This window comes from Topomyia yanbarensis, chromosome 3 (assembly GCF_030247195.1).
Source record: "Topomyia yanbarensis strain Yona2022 chromosome 3, ASM3024719v1, whole genome shotgun sequence".
NCBI classification, from domain to species: Eukaryota; Metazoa; Arthropoda; class Insecta; order Diptera; family Culicidae; genus Topomyia; species Topomyia yanbarensis.
In genome coordinates this window covers 15,511,801-15,530,706 of record NC_080672.1, presented here as the reverse complement: position 1 = coordinate 15,530,706, position 18,906 = coordinate 15,511,801, and the positions used below count along the sequence as shown (strand labels likewise).

Below are 18,906 nucleotides of genomic sequence, written 5' to 3'. Positions count from 1 at the left end.
ATCCGGGTTGATGCACGATCCTCCCATCTGAAACCATCTCGCTGCGTGTCACTTCGAACATTGGACATTCGAAAACCACGTACTCCTGTATCTCTTCGAAGTTCTCACATTCCGGGCACATTGGTGACGTTGCGTGCCCGAACCGATGAGAATACTTCCCAAAGCAACCGTGGCACGACAAAAGCTATTGCGTTAGTTGTCTTTGTCGATTTTGAGCAGGTGTCGTTGACGTGGTTGTTGAAACTCAACCGCTTGTCGATTGGCGCTTTCGATAAAATCACTTACCCTTCCACGTCGATCTGCAACTGCTAAACCTCTTTGTAGTTGCTGACCAACACTACCTCCGTCTTGTGGTGAGCTATTTGCAACTGGACCCCGTTCATTCAGTTCTCGATCGCGTTTATTGTCTCCGTCACCGACATCTCCGTTCCTTCAAATGTCTTACCCATCACCGTTAGCGAAACATCGTCGACGAAATCTACGATTTTCACCTTCCTGGGCAGCCACAGTATCTAGACACCATCGCACATCTCATTCCAAAGGGTCGGACCGATAATTGAGCCCCTGCCCTTCGTTCGTCTCATACAGCAGCACTCTGCTCTGACAGTAGCTCTTCGGGATCCAGCAAAGATAGTAGGAGACCCTCATTCTGTGCCTCCATTTAAACACTTCTCCAGTACCATCGTGAACATGTCCGGGTATGTCAGTATCGTAGCTTTCAGCACCACTTTTGATATTCCATCCATCCCGGGGGCTTTCAGTCGCTTCGATGCTTCATCATTAGTCACTTACCAATCGTACGTGTTTGCTCTTTCTTCTTCGCCGTACAGTGGCCAGATAGTTGGATCGTGCTTCGACGACGATTATTATATTCGGGCACATTTCGGCTGGCGTCGTCGGGCCCTTCATTTTCGCCATCACGACTCGGTATGCGTCACCCCAGAGATTGACGTCTACTTCTCGGCATAGCTCCTTGTGGCAATCTGACTTGCAAAGCATGATCTCCCGTTTTAAAGCGGTTCTAGCTTCCCGAAACGCTGCCTCACAAGCCGCCACAATCCTTCTTATTAGGTCAGCCGCATCTACGTTCTTGGTCCCGCCGTTCGGCCGAAGTGCCTCAAAAAAAAGGTCTTTGTTGAAGGCTTTCGTCTTCCACTTTCATTCGCCGGTCATCCTTCTCCGTCCTGCCGCGGGGTTCCGTTGACCGATACGGTATCGAATCGCCTGGTGGCCCCTATGCGTATACGTTTCGCATACTCTCCAATCCATGTCCGCCATCAATGAAGGACTACAGAATGTGACGTCGAGGATAGACTCCCTCCCGTCTCTCCGAAATGTGCTAACAGAACCTTCATTGCACAATCGTACGTCTAACTTTGCTAGAGCTTCCCGCAGGATACACCCTCTTGTGTTGGTTACTCTATTGCCCCATTCCACAGCCCAGGCGTTGAAGTCACCACCAATGACTACCGGCTTCCGATCGATCAACTGCTCCAGCATTAGGCTGAACTGCTCTACTGTCCACTTTGGAGGAGCGTAGCAGCTACACACGAAGAAACCGTTGATTTTGGCGATCACGAACTCCTCACATGAGCGTTCTACCAGTTCTTGGATGGGGAATCTGTCCATTACTTGTATCACAGCGGTTCCTGATCTATCCGCCACCCAGTAACCGTTATTAGGGGGGACTTGATAAGGCTCTGCGATCAAAGCTACATCGCACATAGTTTCTGTCGTAGACTGCCACAACAGTTGCTGTGCGGTGTAACAGTGATTCAGGTTTATCATCTCCATTACCGTTGGCCTACAGTTGCCTTCTTGTAGGCAGGGCATTTAAAGCCACCCGTCTGATGGTCATTTCCTTCCGCTGGGGTGCAAAGCAAGCAGTTCCTCTGCGTGCAATCTCTCGCAAGATGGCCTGTCTCTTCGCATTTCCAGCACATCCCGGATCTGTCCGGGCCTTTGCAAGCCCCTGCTAAATGTCCAAAGCCTAAACATTTGAAGCATTTCTCCGCTTATTTATTTACTCGTGGGGCGGCTATCAGTAGGCATCTCGACCATCCAACTGTAACTTTACCTGCCTCCAGCGCCTTGTCTGCAGCGGTTACCGGTAAACGAATCATCGCGGTGTGCGTTCCTCCGTATCCCTTCCTTAACCGGATCGTCATGTGCACCTCGCCCAGGTTACACTGCTGCTTCATTGCATCTCTCAGCTCGTTTTCCGTCGTGATTTCATCAAGGTCCTTGCACACAATTACCATCTCCGGGCTTAAGGCTTTAACTTCTGCCTTTCCACTCATTGATTTAGTAATAGTCTCCTGCAAGGTCGAGCTACTAGTCGTAGTATTCTTTTTCTCATTTTTGGCTACGCCTGACTCTTACCACGTTTTCCCCCAAATCTTTCAGCTCCGGGTCCTCTCTGACCTTTTTGAGCTGCGCTGCATACGTCGTTTCGTCATTGCCTTTGACGAGCACGGCTTCTTCCTTAGGCCCCTTCTGACGAGCCGAGGGTTTTGATTTCCTCTTCTGCTCCCCTCCTTCTTTTTTGCTGTTTCCCGTGTTTCTCCTTCCGACCTACAACGGTACTCCAGCTTTCACCCTGTCGGGTGGCATCAACAGCGTCTGCCTCTTTGACCCACCTGGTCTTTCGTCTCCTGGCGAGGATCTTGTCCTCTTTGAAGTTATGGGAACTGGCGTGTTCTCCACTCCAATCTGCCTCTCCTCACCCTGTTTCGGTGGGGCTACTATTGGTTGTGGTGACCTCACCAACCCACCTCTGGCAAACGGATTCACAGTGCCTGCTCCATTTATATCGGTTGCTTGTTGTTCCTCCATTTTATTGGGTCCCAACTCCGGGCCGCTATCTCCACTCGCTGCACATAGTCGCCTCTCGCGATCCCATGATTATCTATGCTGCCATAAAGCAGCAGTGCGGTCATGCAAGGGTTGACACTATCTTTCATGGGGAGTAGTGTTCAGAGCCGGATCGGCGTAAATCGGGAATGCTCCAACCGAACCTAGTACCACCAACCAATGATGACGAGTTTCGAACGTACGGAGGCAGCCATGCTGTTAGCCCACTCGCCATTTCAAGTCGGTGTCATCCTACTTTACTCAGGGAGTAGAACAGCACGCCTGTCAGCTCAAATTCGCCGTCGTATTCGTGATCCTTGTCCTGTCCGTTGACGTTCGCCATGGCCAGTATGCCATAATCAGGATGTTACTGGCGTCGATCCTGGTTGGCACTACGGTTGGACTAGAGTGCTTTTATTGCCTAGATCTTAGATTATTGGAATCTTGGGATCTTAGCAGAAGCGGCACAGACTCGCTTCGTCGGAGCTGCTATCGGAGTTATGGCTTTTTTAGAGATTTAGAAGAGCCCAATCTTAGCCCCACCATATCCTAGCAAAGCTCCCTAACTCGCAGTATGGCCGTGGGGGGGGGGGGGTTCGTTAGGCCCCTAGACTCCTGTCCTTCCTGTCCCTGCTGCCCCCTTCTGTATATATGTGTGTGTATGTGTGTATGTATGTATGTATGTACACTAATGTCATGTAACTATCTCAGCAAAGGCTGAACCGATTTTATTGAAATTAGTTTCAAATGAAAGGCCTAAAGTGACAGTTTGACACTACTATTTTTGTTTTTCGTAGGTTCTTTACTATATGAGATGTGGGTGATCCTGCCAAAACAAAACGTGTTTTAAGCGAATAAGTTTCGAGCAAGGCATTCACATGATCACGCAAACTAAATAGAAATGGAAATACCTTTCAAACAAGCTATAAATTGTCAAAATCCGTTCACAAGCGGCGGAGATATTAAACAATTTGTTTTTTTATTCCTCGCTTATCAACTTCCACTAACTAAAAATGAGATCGCTACATACAGAGTATTGCTTTACTGATGTTTTTGGGGCCAAACAAACCGATTTTGAATATGGGGGTATGAAAACACATCAACGTGATTCAAGGAATATAATTCTGTTTTGTGAATTACATCAATAATAAATAAACTATTTCTCAAAAAAATAATATGTAAGCTTTCTTCAAAGATCAAATAATTTGCGATTTGACTTCACGGTGATTTTTTTCTGGAGTTCATGTATTTATCCCTTGGATTAGGCGTTGCATTCAGTCGTTAGGTAGATGTTTGAGGGTATATTGATTCACAGATCATCAAGTAATTCACCTAGTAATGAGATAAAAGATTTCACATATAACATATAAATTCGTAGCATCGCCATTTCTCGCACTACTCTCCCCTCTCTCTCACTTCCACTCACTCACTCACTCCATCTCAGTCTCTCACTTTCTCTCTCTCACTTTCTTGGAGATCTCTCCTTCTAGCTCTAGCATTAAAAATATTCCGGACAAAGCTATCTGAATGAGTCGTGTATCCGTTTCACTACATTTGACCTGATATTACACTGTGATAATCTACGAAATAGTTGCAACATGCTAATCAAATATTTTTGCAAATCGGATTTCGTTTTTGGTGAGACCTACAGTAGTATGCGGTTACATTGTTTGCTGTAGTGTTATTCTTAACTTGTAGATTGTTAGCAGTATTTACAACATTCCTTGTGTGATACTACTAAACACAGTCGATATCCTTCTTTGGAATACACCACGTTTTACTCTTTCTATAAACATTCCACTTCACTAACAGGCGACCGAATCTTCTGAGCGGAAAAGTCCCCTTGAAGTTCACTACTTCATTAAAATTTGCGGTTATTGCAGTAGGAATAGGAAGAGCGGGTTTTAGGTAAATTGTATCTTATGATACGAATTGCTGTTAAGGTAGGTTCTTTGCTATAAATTACACCTTATTGGGTTTTTTTGCATTCGTTTATTGTGAGTTTTAAATTTTTTTATTTCCACTTATACAACCAAGGGGTTTCCAACAGACCGTGGCAGTGACACTTAATCAAGAATTAATTCGATTTTTCAAAATAATTTGGTAATCTGATGATTACATTGGTAATCAATAATAATCTGTGTAATTTTATTATCTTCATAAAGTAATTTATGTAATCAACAATATTCACAAAGTAATCATAAAGTAATTAGTAATAATTTTACAAATTTCAGTTCAATTTTCACGTTTTAAGATTTCATTTATAAAAGCTTTTGAAGATGTATCAATATGGATACCACCAGATTCTTTTACTGGAGGTTTAATATGACCCGCATATTTTTCAATATTAATTGGTATCTGTACATTTGAACAAACCAAAATATTCTTTGCTATATTGAACCAACTGCATATTACCGCCAAACCTTTAGGGTTACCTGGGCCCTGTACGGGAGCTGTCTTCAACCGATACGGTCGATACCGTCCGTGGTGTGCATGATACTGGAAGCACTGAACTTGTCCTACTATAAGTATTTGATCTCTCCAAAACAAGCACCACTCTCCAATCGTTATTGAATTGAAGATACCAATCTCACATATTGCTCCTTCTACTTGTTGCATACTGCTTCGGATATACCGATAGGCTGCCTATCCGAACTAACTCTTACAGGCTGCTTACGGAACACCCATAACAGTGTTGAGATTTTAACAACAATAACCTCACCGTTGAGTTTCCTGACTTTCACAAAGCTTGTCTTTACATTCGATTTATCTGAAAATTCGATGGTTATTTTACTAAAAGGAAATTAAAGCCTTTCTTATCGTATTCCTGAGAACAATCTTTCAGATCAATATCAAATTTCAGCTCGCAAAATAGATTTTTAATGTCAATAACTGTTTCCTCGTTCAAATCTTCCTCGCGATTTTCTGGTATATCTTCGTCATCGGATATAGGTGCACACTTCAATAATTTCTCGCTTTCAGGTATTAATGCCGCCGGTATAATTTTACACTTTGAGTTTGGTTTACATAGTATTCCTATATCGTTTAGATCTTTGGTTGCTTCGGTTTTGGCTGATTGGATAATATTTCTTATAGTTGCATCATCGGGCATTATTTTCGGAACAAACACGTTGCGATATTTCCTATCCTTATTTAATGTATCTTTTAGTAATATCTCAGACTCAAGCAAAAATTCGACTCTTTTTACTCGATGAAGCGACTGAAGAACCGAAAAATTGACGACAGTTGAATATGTCGAACTCAGAGATCTCCATTTTCTAAAGAAGCTCTCATTCCACTGAGTATTAAAAAATGGTGGTAAAAATATCACAGGACAGTTATGTTGACGGCAATACAAAATAGCTTTGATCATTTCATGCCCGTTCAGCTCAATACAGTAATACGAATTCTGGGTTACGAAAAAATCTTTAACTGGCATATCCATTTCCACCAACCAGTCTTGCCAAAATCTGAAGAAATAAATGGCGTACCCTATTCGGAAAATTCTCTCTTCTACTGTGAGGTTTACATCAATGAAGGAAGAAACAGTATATCGCAATACTCTTAGGAACAGTACAGTACCTTCACTTTGCAGAACATGTTTTAGTAAAGCTTCTGATACTTTTGGATTGATTAACTTGTCAACTATTTTAAAGTTCATTCGATCCTCAGATGTTATCTCACCAATTGAAAGTCCATGTTCAGTTACTGGACAATTATCGATCAGGATATAGAGATGTCCTACCATCGCATTTGTTCTACCTAGAAAATATATTATGTAATATTTACATTAAAATTGGTATTTGTAATAAAAAATGGACTACACATTTACTTTTAACGGTGAAAGGATATGCTAACACGAAATAGTTGTAAATTCAAAGAGCTATAGACGCATTTCGCATCGACTCGTCTATGAGATAAATTATAAATGAATAGTGTTGAAAAATAACAAGACTTAAACAAATATTAACAATGGAGTTACTCTTAAAAATTATCTGATCTTTCTTTTCAAAATAAATCCGACACTGATAAACAAGCATTTTATAAAGAGTCGCATTGTAAAAAAAATCTTGTTTGGAAAATTCATTGCATTTGCTAAGAACCACACATAGGCCAATTTTCAAGCAATTATTATTTACCAAGACGATGTACTTTTCCTATATTGAGGAATCGGTTTTTGAGTTTCCCTTCAACATGCACGGTATCCTGAATAAAAAACGGAGGAATATTTCCTCGACTCATAACAGAAGATGCAAATTCTTCCGGAATTGTATCGTCGGGTTCTAAACCCAAACCGCTAACCATTTTCATACCACTAGAATAAGGTGCCGCACCATCGGTGGAAAAACCAATTTGCTCGATATATGGCGGATGCGAGCTGCGTATGTTTCACCTTTGAATGACTTTCCCATACCGTACGACAACAGGCGAAAGGGAACAGTATCCAATGATAAGCTGGTACGCATTACAACGTTGAGATCAGAAGCAAGACATTTGTCCTGTGCTTGCTCCTTAACATCCTTGGCATTAAGCACTTTGCTCATTGGAAGCAACGGCATCCCTGTTACTGGATCATCCTGATAGGTATTTCACACTATTCTCTTCGATTTGGAATCATATTCCACTTTGGTCGCAATTGCTGTAGCATCCTCAGATATCCAAACATATTTGGATAAATTTTTTTTTTCAGTATGCGCCAAAAGTTCGGTAATTCTTAAAACACCTTCTGAAATGTTTTCCATCTGCGTCGAATAAAAATTGTATAGCGTCGATTTTTTTGGTAGCGGTCAGTATTGCATATAGTGCATATAGTTTGCTCTACCCCCAGTTATATATATATATATATATATATATATATATATATATATATATATATATATATATATATATATATATATATATATATATATATATATATATATATATATATATATATATATATATATATATATATATATATATATATACATATATATATATATATATATATATATATATATATATATATATATATATATATATATATATATATATATATATATATATATATATATATATATATATATATATATATATATATATATATATATATATATATATATATATATATATATATATATATATATATATATATATATATATATATAATTTAATTTTTCTATCAACTGCCTCTTATAAACTATGTTTAACCTAGTCAGCAATACCAAGTCTGCTCCAGTATCGTCCGATGTCCACGTTGTCCACGTTGGCCGCTTCCACGTTGGCATCGCGCGTGGCATTCAGCTGGCTCAGCATATCAGCGTTGCACCGATCGTTTGGATCGATTATGATCGGTCAGCGGATATGGTTGCGATGTCTGCTCTAGCTTCGGAAGGTTTCCTCGTAACGTCTCCCTCCTCAAGCATCAAGCGTCCTCGGTTGATTTTTCAGGAGTTCGAATCTCGGTATCGGAATGACTCGTGGTTTGCTTCTCTCTGTTTTCTCTTCGGTTATCTCTGCAGTTGGTTCGGTTGCTGTGTCTTCTAGTTGGGTTGTTGAAAACGATTCTGGAGACCTGTCAACTGTATGTTTTCCCGAATGTGGTTTTCTTCTATAGAGATAAGTGGAGAAACAAAGAATTGTTAGTACCAGGAGGATAGAGCCTCCTAATGTTGTTTTGTGTTTGGTGCAGTGATAGGTAGATTTCACTGACTTCTTCCAAGTTGTGGATTGTGGTCATAACGTTTTCCTCTTCGCTGGTTATATTGCTTGCGATCTGAAGGTTTTTGCTGTATATTGGTATGAGATAATTGTCTTTATGGATTAGTTCCGGCTTCCCGTAGAATGTTAAATTGCTTATTTTGCTTGTGCAATTTTCTATTTCGATTAGCGTTGTTCCTGCAATTACTTTAGGTCCTCCGCATGAGTCAGACACTTCAATGTCGATGTTGGTGTCTATTAGGATGATACCTTTTAAGATTTCTTTGATTTGTGTGGTCTCTCTGACTCGAGAGACTGTGCATTTTGGGGCTTGATGTACAAGAAGGTTGAAGATGCATTCGTCTTCTAATGGAGAATTGTTACTGCAAATATCGCATTTTGTTGTTTGCGAGTATATGTGGTTTCTGTGTTTGGCTACCAGCTGAATGTGCGTATTGATGCGTGTTCCATTGAGATTGAGCGTATGAAGTTCCAGTAGATCGTAGTGTTTGTCGTCCAGTACGGGGATTTTTGTAAGGATGGCTACTTGGTTGTTGCTAATTCCTATGCTAGCTGTACAGTAACGAAAGATTTCGTCTACGTAATTTATCTTGATTCCTTGACTCCTAAGTTTGCTATAAATGAAATTCTTTTCTTCTAAAGACAGTATGTTTTTGTTGATAAGATTGAGTTTAGAGAGTTCTATTTGATCTTCTATGTCGCCAATCAACTGGATTATCTCCTCTGTTTTCCAAATAAGATTTGTGAATTCTAAATCTGCTTTAATTCCTTGTGATGAATTAAATTCTCTGGCCATCTTTATATTAATTCTTTTCAGAATGGTTGTAATATTGTTTATTCTGTTTTGAAAAATCTCATTAATTTTAATTTGCATCATTTGATTTTTAGCGAGTTTGTTTTCTTGTTCTCCTAATATCCCTAGGCTTTGGTTTATAATATTCAAATCGTTGTTGTCTGGGTTTCCAGAGATAAATTTTATTGCTGTTCCTAGAGCGTCTCCGTCTTCGTGGTAGAAGGCTATGAAGTTTATCTTTAGCTAACTGGATTTTGGCTTCAAGTGTGCTTTCTAAATGATCAATAATTTTAACGGATTTTCCTATTTTTTCAATATAATCGAGATTATTTTCGAGTGTTTTCAGGTCTATCTTGTGCACTATCCTATTATATCCTATTTTAATTCTGACTGAATCGATTTTTACTGCCAGTAGCCCATTACTGTTTGTTATTTCTTTATAGGTGGTAGCGTTTATCAGGTTGAGGTTGAGTGTAATTATTCTGTAAGATAAAAATAGATTTAATTTGTTTATTTTCTTAGTCGATTTTTATGTATCTTAACCTCGTTATTATCTTCGAAAGTTAGTTCATTGTCTTGTTTTACTTTTGATATTTTATACAGGTTTTTGTCTTTTGTTAGTCGTTGGGTTATTTTAACATATTTTTCATCCCCTGGATTTAATGTTTTCGGTATTTGTTTGTTCTCGTATTTTTCCTCGTATCTGGCTTTTCGTTTATCTAGTTCGATTTTGGCTTTGGACTGGAGTTTATGGAAATTTTCAGTTATTTCTCCGGTGTTTGTTGTATTTAGGGTGTTAAAGATTAATTCTCGCGGTTTAGCTTTGGTTGATTCGTGAAAACTATTGTTATAGATATCGATCGCGACGTTTACGTGTTCTTTAAGTGTGAGATGGGTGAATTTGGTTTTTGTCGTTCTAAAAATCTCAATGAGCGTAGAATGAAATCGTTCTACTATTCCGTTAGCGTTTGAGTTGCTAGCGAAGTGTATTTCGATCTCGAGATCGTTCAAAAATCCAATGAAATCGATTGACCGGAAAGAAGGTTCTTGGTCGCTGACTATAGTGTTCGGTCTTCCAAATTGGCGTATATGCTCAGTTATGGCGTTTTTCATGTCGATTATTGTTCTTGCTTGCAAATGAATTGCGTTTGCAAATTTAGAGAAGGAATCTACTATAGTTAACCACTTTTGACCTTGTAAGAAAAAGACGTCGATGTGGACTCTATCAAACGGGGTTTTGCCGAAAGTACTTTTTCTAATTAATTTTGGCGGTGATCTGTCATATTTTGCTTTTTTGCAAATATCACAGGTGCTTACGAAAATTTTAAGTTTTCTGTCGAGCTGTGGAAAAAAGAATTTTTGTAATATTTGGTTTTTATTTTCCTTTGTGCCTCTATGGCCATAGTTATGGGTTTCTCGGATAATTTCGTCCTGCTGGTCTTCCATCCTTATGTCTTCTAGGAGTAATTCTGAAATGAGAATCTTATGTGTTTTATTAATTGAAAAGTATTTTCTGTATGTTTCTTGAACCATTTGGGTGAGTGAAATTGGCATTTTCAGACAGTTTGAACCTTTGGTGTTAAGAAAATTTTTGAAGATGTCAATTATATCTTTTTCTGTATAATCTTGTTTTGTTATTATATGACGATGATACTTAGGAAATATTTGCTCGTAAGATGTTATGTCTTTGGGACCAATTTTTAAAATTATTTGGTTCCTAAAAGAATTAATGGATTTTTCAGTGCATGGTATAAAATAATCGTCGCTCGTGTCTGCCGAATGAATTGTTTCCAGGTCGTCGCTTTCGCTTGAGGATGGTTCTACCTCTATGCTATCTTGAGAGTTTGCGTTTATTGTCTGGTTTTCTATTGTAGGATTTATTCTTGAAAGAGCGTCGGCAACGACGTTTTGCTTACCGGGTTTGTACATAATTTCGTAGTCGAACTCGCCTAGATCAAGTTTCCAACGAACGATCTTACTGTTTGCGTTTGTTAGAGAATAGGTCAATGGTTGATGATCCGTTACTAATTTAAATTTTCTCCCATACAGATATGGTCGAAAATGTTTCACGGCCCACACGATTGCCAATAGCTCTTTTTCAGTAGTGCAATAGTTCCAAGGGGTGAGTCGCTTAGAACAATGTGCCATACACACTATTTGAACTACGTCAACACGATATAAGAATACGATTCACAGTACTGTCACAGTCATTTCACCCTTTATTACGATGTGTGGCACAGTGAGGCACACTCGAGCACATTTCTGACAACTCAGTTATAGAAGGCAAACGCTGGCACCGCTGTTGTTCAATAATCATAGAAACCCATGATTCTGTTTGTTGTGATTTTCGCTGTTGTGAATCTGAAACTTTGGATTGTCTTGTAGAGCCGTTGTAGCTGCAATTAATTTCTTACGCGGGAGTTGCAAGCTAACTAGTCATCGAATTAAGCGGTTAAAAAGCAATGGATGAGGTAGGACTAACACCGATAATAAATCCGTCGGTCAATATCACTTTTCTTGATTTGATTACAGGCATATTTCTGGACCCAACTCGAAGCCGAGTATGGCACCATTAACCTACATATCAGGAACATTTTAAAAAAACAAAACCTCTGTAGTCAGTCCCTTGCAAAATTAAACGCCGCAACGATCCGTGGAATAGAGATGGACATGCAGCTTATGGCCGGGAGTTTGCGAGAGGAAGCAGCTGCTGGCGGAACACCGCTGAGTGAAATTTATGGGGGAACTTACGCCAACGAACCGGAGAACTTCAAATTCATGAATGGAGAAGTGCTGTGCTTACTTGACCTGGCTGAGGTGATGAAGATTAAGGGGATCAAACATTTCATCAAACGAAAAAGATCGTCTGCTGCTACAGCGGTTTCCACTGAGCTGGATGAAGCGGATGCTGCGGAACAATCTCGAAGATTGTGCGATAAAGTCATGCTGCATTTTACATCCCAGTAAGTTTTTTCTTCATTTTAAAATAAAGTAAATTGATTAATATTCAATAAACATAATTGACCAGGGGTATCGAGGATTCCAGCTATGATGAGTTTTTGGAGAAGTTAAAATATTTCAAAGTTACCATTTTCACGGACGGTGCTGGAACATTTCGAGCCGAAGCTCTGTGTCCGATTTGCCAAGCTGATGGGAAGAGTTCGAAGCTTTCATTTTCCATGGATAAAAGACAAAACTGGCACATATACAGTTTTACACGTCATAGCAACACCATGCATTATCAAATTCCAGAGAATTCGCAGCGTAAGCGACGCAGAACAGTCGAATCTAACAAAACTGAAGAAACAGATGGTGTTGCAGATAGCCGTTCAGGAAATGATAACAACTTCAGATTTGATAACAGTAGTATGTTTGAATTTTTGTTCACTATATGTATATTGAAACTAAAATCATATTTGAATTCCATCATGCTAGATCATTCGAATGCAGCTAGAGCAGAGCACGCAGACTCATTCAATGAAGAAAGGCTTGAAGATGAACAAATCGGTAACTATCTTAACATCTCGATCCTGTATTATAATTGAACTTGCATCCTTACATTCTAGAGACGTACTACATTGATAATAGCGATGCACACGAAGGTCGCTCAGACGTACAGCTAGAACATCATTCTGAGTATGTTATCAATAATTCCAAGTAATAAACATTTAAAATATAAATACATTATTATCTAGTATCGTTTGAAAATCTGAAAACATAATTTTTTGCGATTAGAGTAAAGCATTTTTATTGTTGCAGCGAAAATAACGAACAACCAAGCGAACAACTAAACTTTGATGAGTCCAACAAAGACAGCACGCCTTTGCTTGAGGTACAAATCGGCATCAACAAACGGTTCCAGCTTCAAAGAAACTATGGTACGCGGTATTCTGAATTCGAACTTGATACAGCAGCCTATTTGTTTTTAACTTCCGGGATGAGCGCCTATAAGTTCAAACGAGCCAATATGCATCTTCCAAGCCTTAAATCTGTGCAAAGACATATCGCCACGCATACAAACGAAACACAAGAAGGTGTTCTGATGATTAATCCTTTACTTAAATATTTGGATGCAAACAACTTTCCACGTGTAGTTGCACTAAGTGAGGATGGAACAGCAATTTCACCTAACCCAGAATATTCACCTCGAACAGATTCTGTGCGTGGTTTAGTCGCACCTTACAACAGCCAAGGAATGCCAATCCTTGATTTTTTTAAAGCTCGTTCGGCTGAAAAAATGATCGTCGATCTCGAGAAGAACCCAGTTGGGGAATACGTTTACATTGTAATGGCTACACCGATGGTCGCAGGCGCTTCTCCTATTTGCATCCTCTATATGTGCAGCGACAACAAATTCACTCATGAGCAAGTTAAGCGGCGATGGAAACATATAGAGGATACACTGAAAGATGCTGGAGTAGATGTTATTGCACACGCGTCCGATGGTGATCCGCGCCTTCTACGAGCAATGAAGGAAAGGACAAGTCTTCCTCATCCTGATGCAAGCAGATTATATGGACATCACTTCATAGCGAACATGAGCAATAACGCGGTTTGTATCCAAGACACGGTGCATTTAGTGAATAAGCTTCGTCACTCTCTGTTAAATCCAAGGAAGCAAATGCTCTTAGGTAATATTTATTGTTTTGGAAATTATCTCTAATTATAAATAATTCACATTTTAGGTGATCATGTCGTATCTTCCGATTCAATAAGACAAATGATAGAACGTGGCGACAAGGTGATACACAAAATGAATCCATCTGATTTGAATCCAGCAGACAAGATGAAATTTGACCCAACGTTGAAATTAATGTCTCCTGCTTTAGTTGACCATCTTCGCGAAGTTGTCCCTGATAGCAAAGGCACCGCTGTATATTTACAGATAATGCGAATGATTTACATTTCTTTTATCGAAGATCAAATCTCGCCAATGGAGCGAATATGCACTATATGGTATGTTCGGTAATCTATAAAGTACTGATCCCATTCATGAAATGTATTTGCATTGCAGGACAGCTTTATTTTTTCTTCGTGCTTGGCGTTGGCAGTGTTTGGAATCATCGAAAAGCATAAAACAATGCATAACTTCAAACGTATACTGGTGTTTGGAGTTGAATGCCCATGGACTTGTAAATTTCATGGTAAACTGCCGTAAAAATAATTCACATGATCAGTTTATTGTCCAAAACTTGTCGAGTCAGCCGTGTGAGACTACTTTTCGTGAACTCCGTTCGATGACCACTGTAAATCATACCGCAGTGAATTTCACAATGAAAGATGTGGAACAACGGATGCAACGAGTGCAAATGAAGCTGCTGATAGCTCATCGAAGAAAAAACATTTTAGCTTTTCCGAGCCTTCGTAAGCAAGCGTCTAAAGCTTTAGCAGCAAAGTCTTGTGAACTTCCAGATGATGACCAAATTAAACAAGCTATCGAAAAAGCTGCGCAAGATGCATCCGAGCTTCTCATTTCTGTGGGATTTGATCCGGAAAGTATCAACTTCACGAACAGTATGATATTACGCAAGTCTAATATCACACCCGAAGCCGAGGTTGGCGATACTAATAACAATATCCAGGGGGAAAGAAATCAAAACAGTTGAGTATAAAATGAAATAGCGGAATACGTAAATATAAAAGATATGCAAATCATTTTTTTTTTCAGTGGTTCTTTGTGATCTTAGCGTAGATCCTACTTTCACGTCATTTAATGCAGAAGTTCCAGTCGAGTGCGCAGAAAAAATATTTGCGAAAGCCGGAGGAGAAGTCATTCTTAGGAACTGCAAAACAGACAGCAAAAAACATATTTTTAAAATAAGGAGGATCACTGGAAGCGTAGTTAATATTAAAAAGTCCAAAATGCTTTGGATATTGTCGGCTGGACGTTTTAAAAGATCTAGTGATCGATTATGTCGCTTCCATCGTATTCGTACAGTTAAGAATGTAAACATTAAATAAAACCAAAAACCATCACTCGTTTATGATTATTTGCTTCAATTTTTTCACAGTTCTGCAAATATTTACAACGGTCTTTATTTAAACACTTCGAAGATAACACAAGACTTTAAAACTAGATTATTTTTGAAGGCAACAATGTGACTCCACTATGGTGAACTATGCAGACGCATGGTTGAACGTACGGCTGATATGAGATAATAATAATCATCGCTTTCAAATGAACAAACGTTGCATTCGGTAGTCATTTCCGTCTTCGCTAAATCCGTTGTCTGCCGCGCTTGTTGCAATCTCGGTAAATATTTTAAGAAAATAGAGAAATGTAAACGCTAAAGAAACTGTAACTGACAGTTGTTCAAAACAAAAGTGTTGCCAAGTGCTGGCAAAATTGTTGAACACCCTGACATATTGTGGCACACCGTGGCACACTGTGGCACATGCTATCACACCAAGTATCACACCGTATGTTTTCTAGCACATTTTGATTTGTGTTGAGCGACTAACCCCTTGAATAGTTCTCTTCTGTTTTGCTTAGAGTACGTGAGGCGTATGCAATCGGTCTATCTTTGCCAATTGGTCCCTGGGAGAGAACGGCTCCTATAGCATAGTCGCTCGCATCTGTTGTTAATGTAAATTCTTTAGTAAAATCTGGGTACATTAACACAGGGTCCATTGAAAGAATCTTTTTGCATTTATGAAAACATTCTTCGATTTCGGTCGTTATTTTGAACTCAGTATCCTTCCTCAATAGTTTGGTCATTGGTTTTACCACTTTGGCAAAATCTTTTATAAACCTCCGGTAGTAGCCTAGTGTACCGAGAAATTGTCTAACTTCTCTTTCACATTTTGGCATTGGCCAGATTTTTATGCTTTCGATTTTGTCAGCGTTGGGTTTTACTCCGTCTTCTGACACGGTGTGCCCGAGAAATTGAACCTCTTTTCTGAAGAATTCGCATTTGTCTAGTTGAATCTTCAGACCAGCATCTTTCAGCTTTTTCATTACTCGAATCAGATCGTTTTGGTGCTCCTGCAGTGAACTAGAGAAAATGATAATGTCGTCCATGTAGACGAAACAACACACTCCTATTAGCTCGCGCAGTATGCAGTCCATTACTCGCTGAAAGGTGGCGGGTGCGTTTTTTAAACCAAAAGGCATTCTGGTAAATTCGTATTTCCCTGAATTTACAGAAAACGCAGTTTTTTCGATATCTTCTTCTGCTAATTGTATCTGGTGAAAACCTGACACTAAATCAATTGTTGAAAAATATCGAGCCCTACCTAATTTGTCCAGTATGTCTGTTATATCCGGAATCGGATATTTGTCGTTGATGGTTTTCTCGTTTAATTTTCGATAATCGATGACTAAACGATTTCTTTTGTCCGGATGCATCGGCTTTCTTCGGTACAATCCATACGGGGGAAGTGTATGGCGATATCGATTCTTTAATAATGCCGTCATTTAGCATCTTACGCACTTGCGTTTGAATTTCTTTTTCAAAAATTTGTGGATATTTATAGGATTTCGTGTATATTGGGATGTTGTCAGCGGTCCTGATATTATGTTTGATTTTATGGGTAAATGTGAGCTTTTCAGAATCTGTGTAGAGTATTTCCTTGTTCTGGTTAATGATGTATTTCAATGCCTTCTTTTCTTCTTCATTCATGTGGTCCTCTCGAAAATGATATTTCTGATTTTCTTCCTGGCTGAGTGGTTCTTGTAGCACTTGGTATTGGTCTGTCTTGATTTTTATTTCGTTTAGGTTAATTTCCAATGGTGTTTCAGAGTGGTTGTTCATTGCTAATATCGCTACTTTATTTGTGCTTCGATATAGCCCGGGTAGTATTGAAAATTTGCCTAGATGCAATTCGTTTTGAATGCAAAAGTCTCCATCTTTTATTGTCTGTACCGGAATATATTGAAAATTCTGCTCGGTTAGATTAATTTTATTTTGAAGTGGGAATCTTTTCTGCATAGTAAATTCCTTTCTACCAACTTTAAGTTTGTTTTTGGAAATGTCAATTTGTGCTTTGATGTCCCGTAATGACTCGTAACCAATTAGTCCGTCAAAGAAATCGTGAAATTTGAATATGTAAAATTTTAATTTTTTCTTTATCTGAAAAATGTCAAATGAGGTTGATTTTTCAATATTGTGCGTGCCTTGTATGTTAGTTACTTGGATACCGGTTTCTGATTTGCAGTTTTCAAGATTTACGTGCATTGGCGAAATGTAATTTTTGTTCGCGCCTGTGTCGATCAAAAATTTCATTTCTCCTTTGCTAGTCATTATCGTTATATAAGGAATGAAATTGTTATGGCCCTTGATTTTTTTCTTGAACTATTTGAAAATTTAGTTCGTCGGCTAGAAAATAGTCGTCGTCATCTGAATCTAACGTGAACTCTTCTTGTGGAGGGGTGTCATTTTCTGGCTCATGATGTTCAGTTTCTCCCTCGTGGTTGTTTAGATTCTGGGTTTTTGATCTTACTGTTCGCATCGAAACGTCTTCGTCTAGGTTTTGTCTATGCGATTTAAATTTTCCTGAGGGTCCAGGCTTGTTAAAGTTTTGGGGGTACCCTGCATTATAATTTTGGTTGTCTGCCGAATTTGAGTTTTGGTACGGTTTATTTGGTTTGTTAAAATAGTTTGGCTTAGAGGTGGGGGCTGTTGACTTATTGTCTAGCTTCATTCTGTACGCTGCATTAGCGTATTGTACAGTAATATTATATGCTTCTTCCAGCGACTCCGGCCGGTAGCTTCGCACATGCATGCTAAGCGTGTCGTTTAAACCGTCTATGAATCGGGTTACCGACATCAAACTGATTAAGCTGTTAATCGCTTTGGTGGAGGATTTATAGTCGTCCATCACGGCTGCGGTGCTTTTTATTGCTGTATCTATCGATTTGACTTTATTGTAAAATTCGCTAAGGGTCTTTTTCCCTTGGCGTACGTAAAAGAGTGACTGGATATGCGATGTTAAATCCCGTCTGTCTCCATAGGAATTAAGCAGCGCCTCTTTGATTGATTGCCAATCTTTTGGGTTGCCTGCTGCGATCAATACTTCTTTCGCTTCGCCTGTTATTTTATTTTTGATCGCTCTTATTATTTGTTCGTAATACGGTGATCCCGCGTAACTCTCAAACAAGTTGAGCGTGTTCTCAGTATCCTCAAGCCAAGCTTGAGTTTCTTTTTTATTTCCACTGAATGTGGCAAGATTTTTAATTGGGTCGGGAGTCCGGAAATTTAAGAATGGATCTTCCGCCCTATCGCGCATTGCATTAATTGTGTGCACTAACGCGTTTTGATTTTCCTTGAGCTCGCGGATTTGGTCCAACAGCTCTTGGGCGTTAACTTCTTGTGCCATGTTTCTATTTTTGTCAAACGTATTAGCACGTCTCATGCAATGTATCTAATTTCAATATACCGTAGTTTTTCAAATGTTCACTTTGAACCACTGATTAGTATTTGCTTAGTCACAATGTTAATTAATAAAAGGTTTTTGTTACTTACAGAAGAGCACTGTTGAGCTTCATCTGGAGTCCAAATGTGCGTTGAGAGTTGAGGTCCGGTGGCGATCTTCAATTTGCAATCAGCGCGAATCGCTTG

The 18,906-nt window shown here is 39.2% G+C and overlaps 1 protein-coding gene across 1 annotated transcript; it reads left to right on the top strand.

Moving 5' to 3' along the window:
* Nucleotides 1-11,808: 11,808 nt before the first annotated feature.
* LOC131686793 (uncharacterized) lies at nucleotides 11,809-14,952 on the top strand. Its single transcript, XM_058970788.1, has 7 exons — nucleotides 11,809-11,817; nucleotides 11,879-12,309; nucleotides 12,375-12,610; nucleotides 12,913-12,982; nucleotides 13,106-13,977; nucleotides 14,032-14,302; nucleotides 14,361-14,952. Exons 1-7 carry the CDS (start codon nucleotides 11,809-11,811, stop codon nucleotides 14,950-14,952), a joined length of 2,481 nt encoding a protein of 826 aa, XP_058826771.1.
* The last annotated feature ends 3,954 nt before the right edge of the window (nucleotides 14,953-18,906 follow it).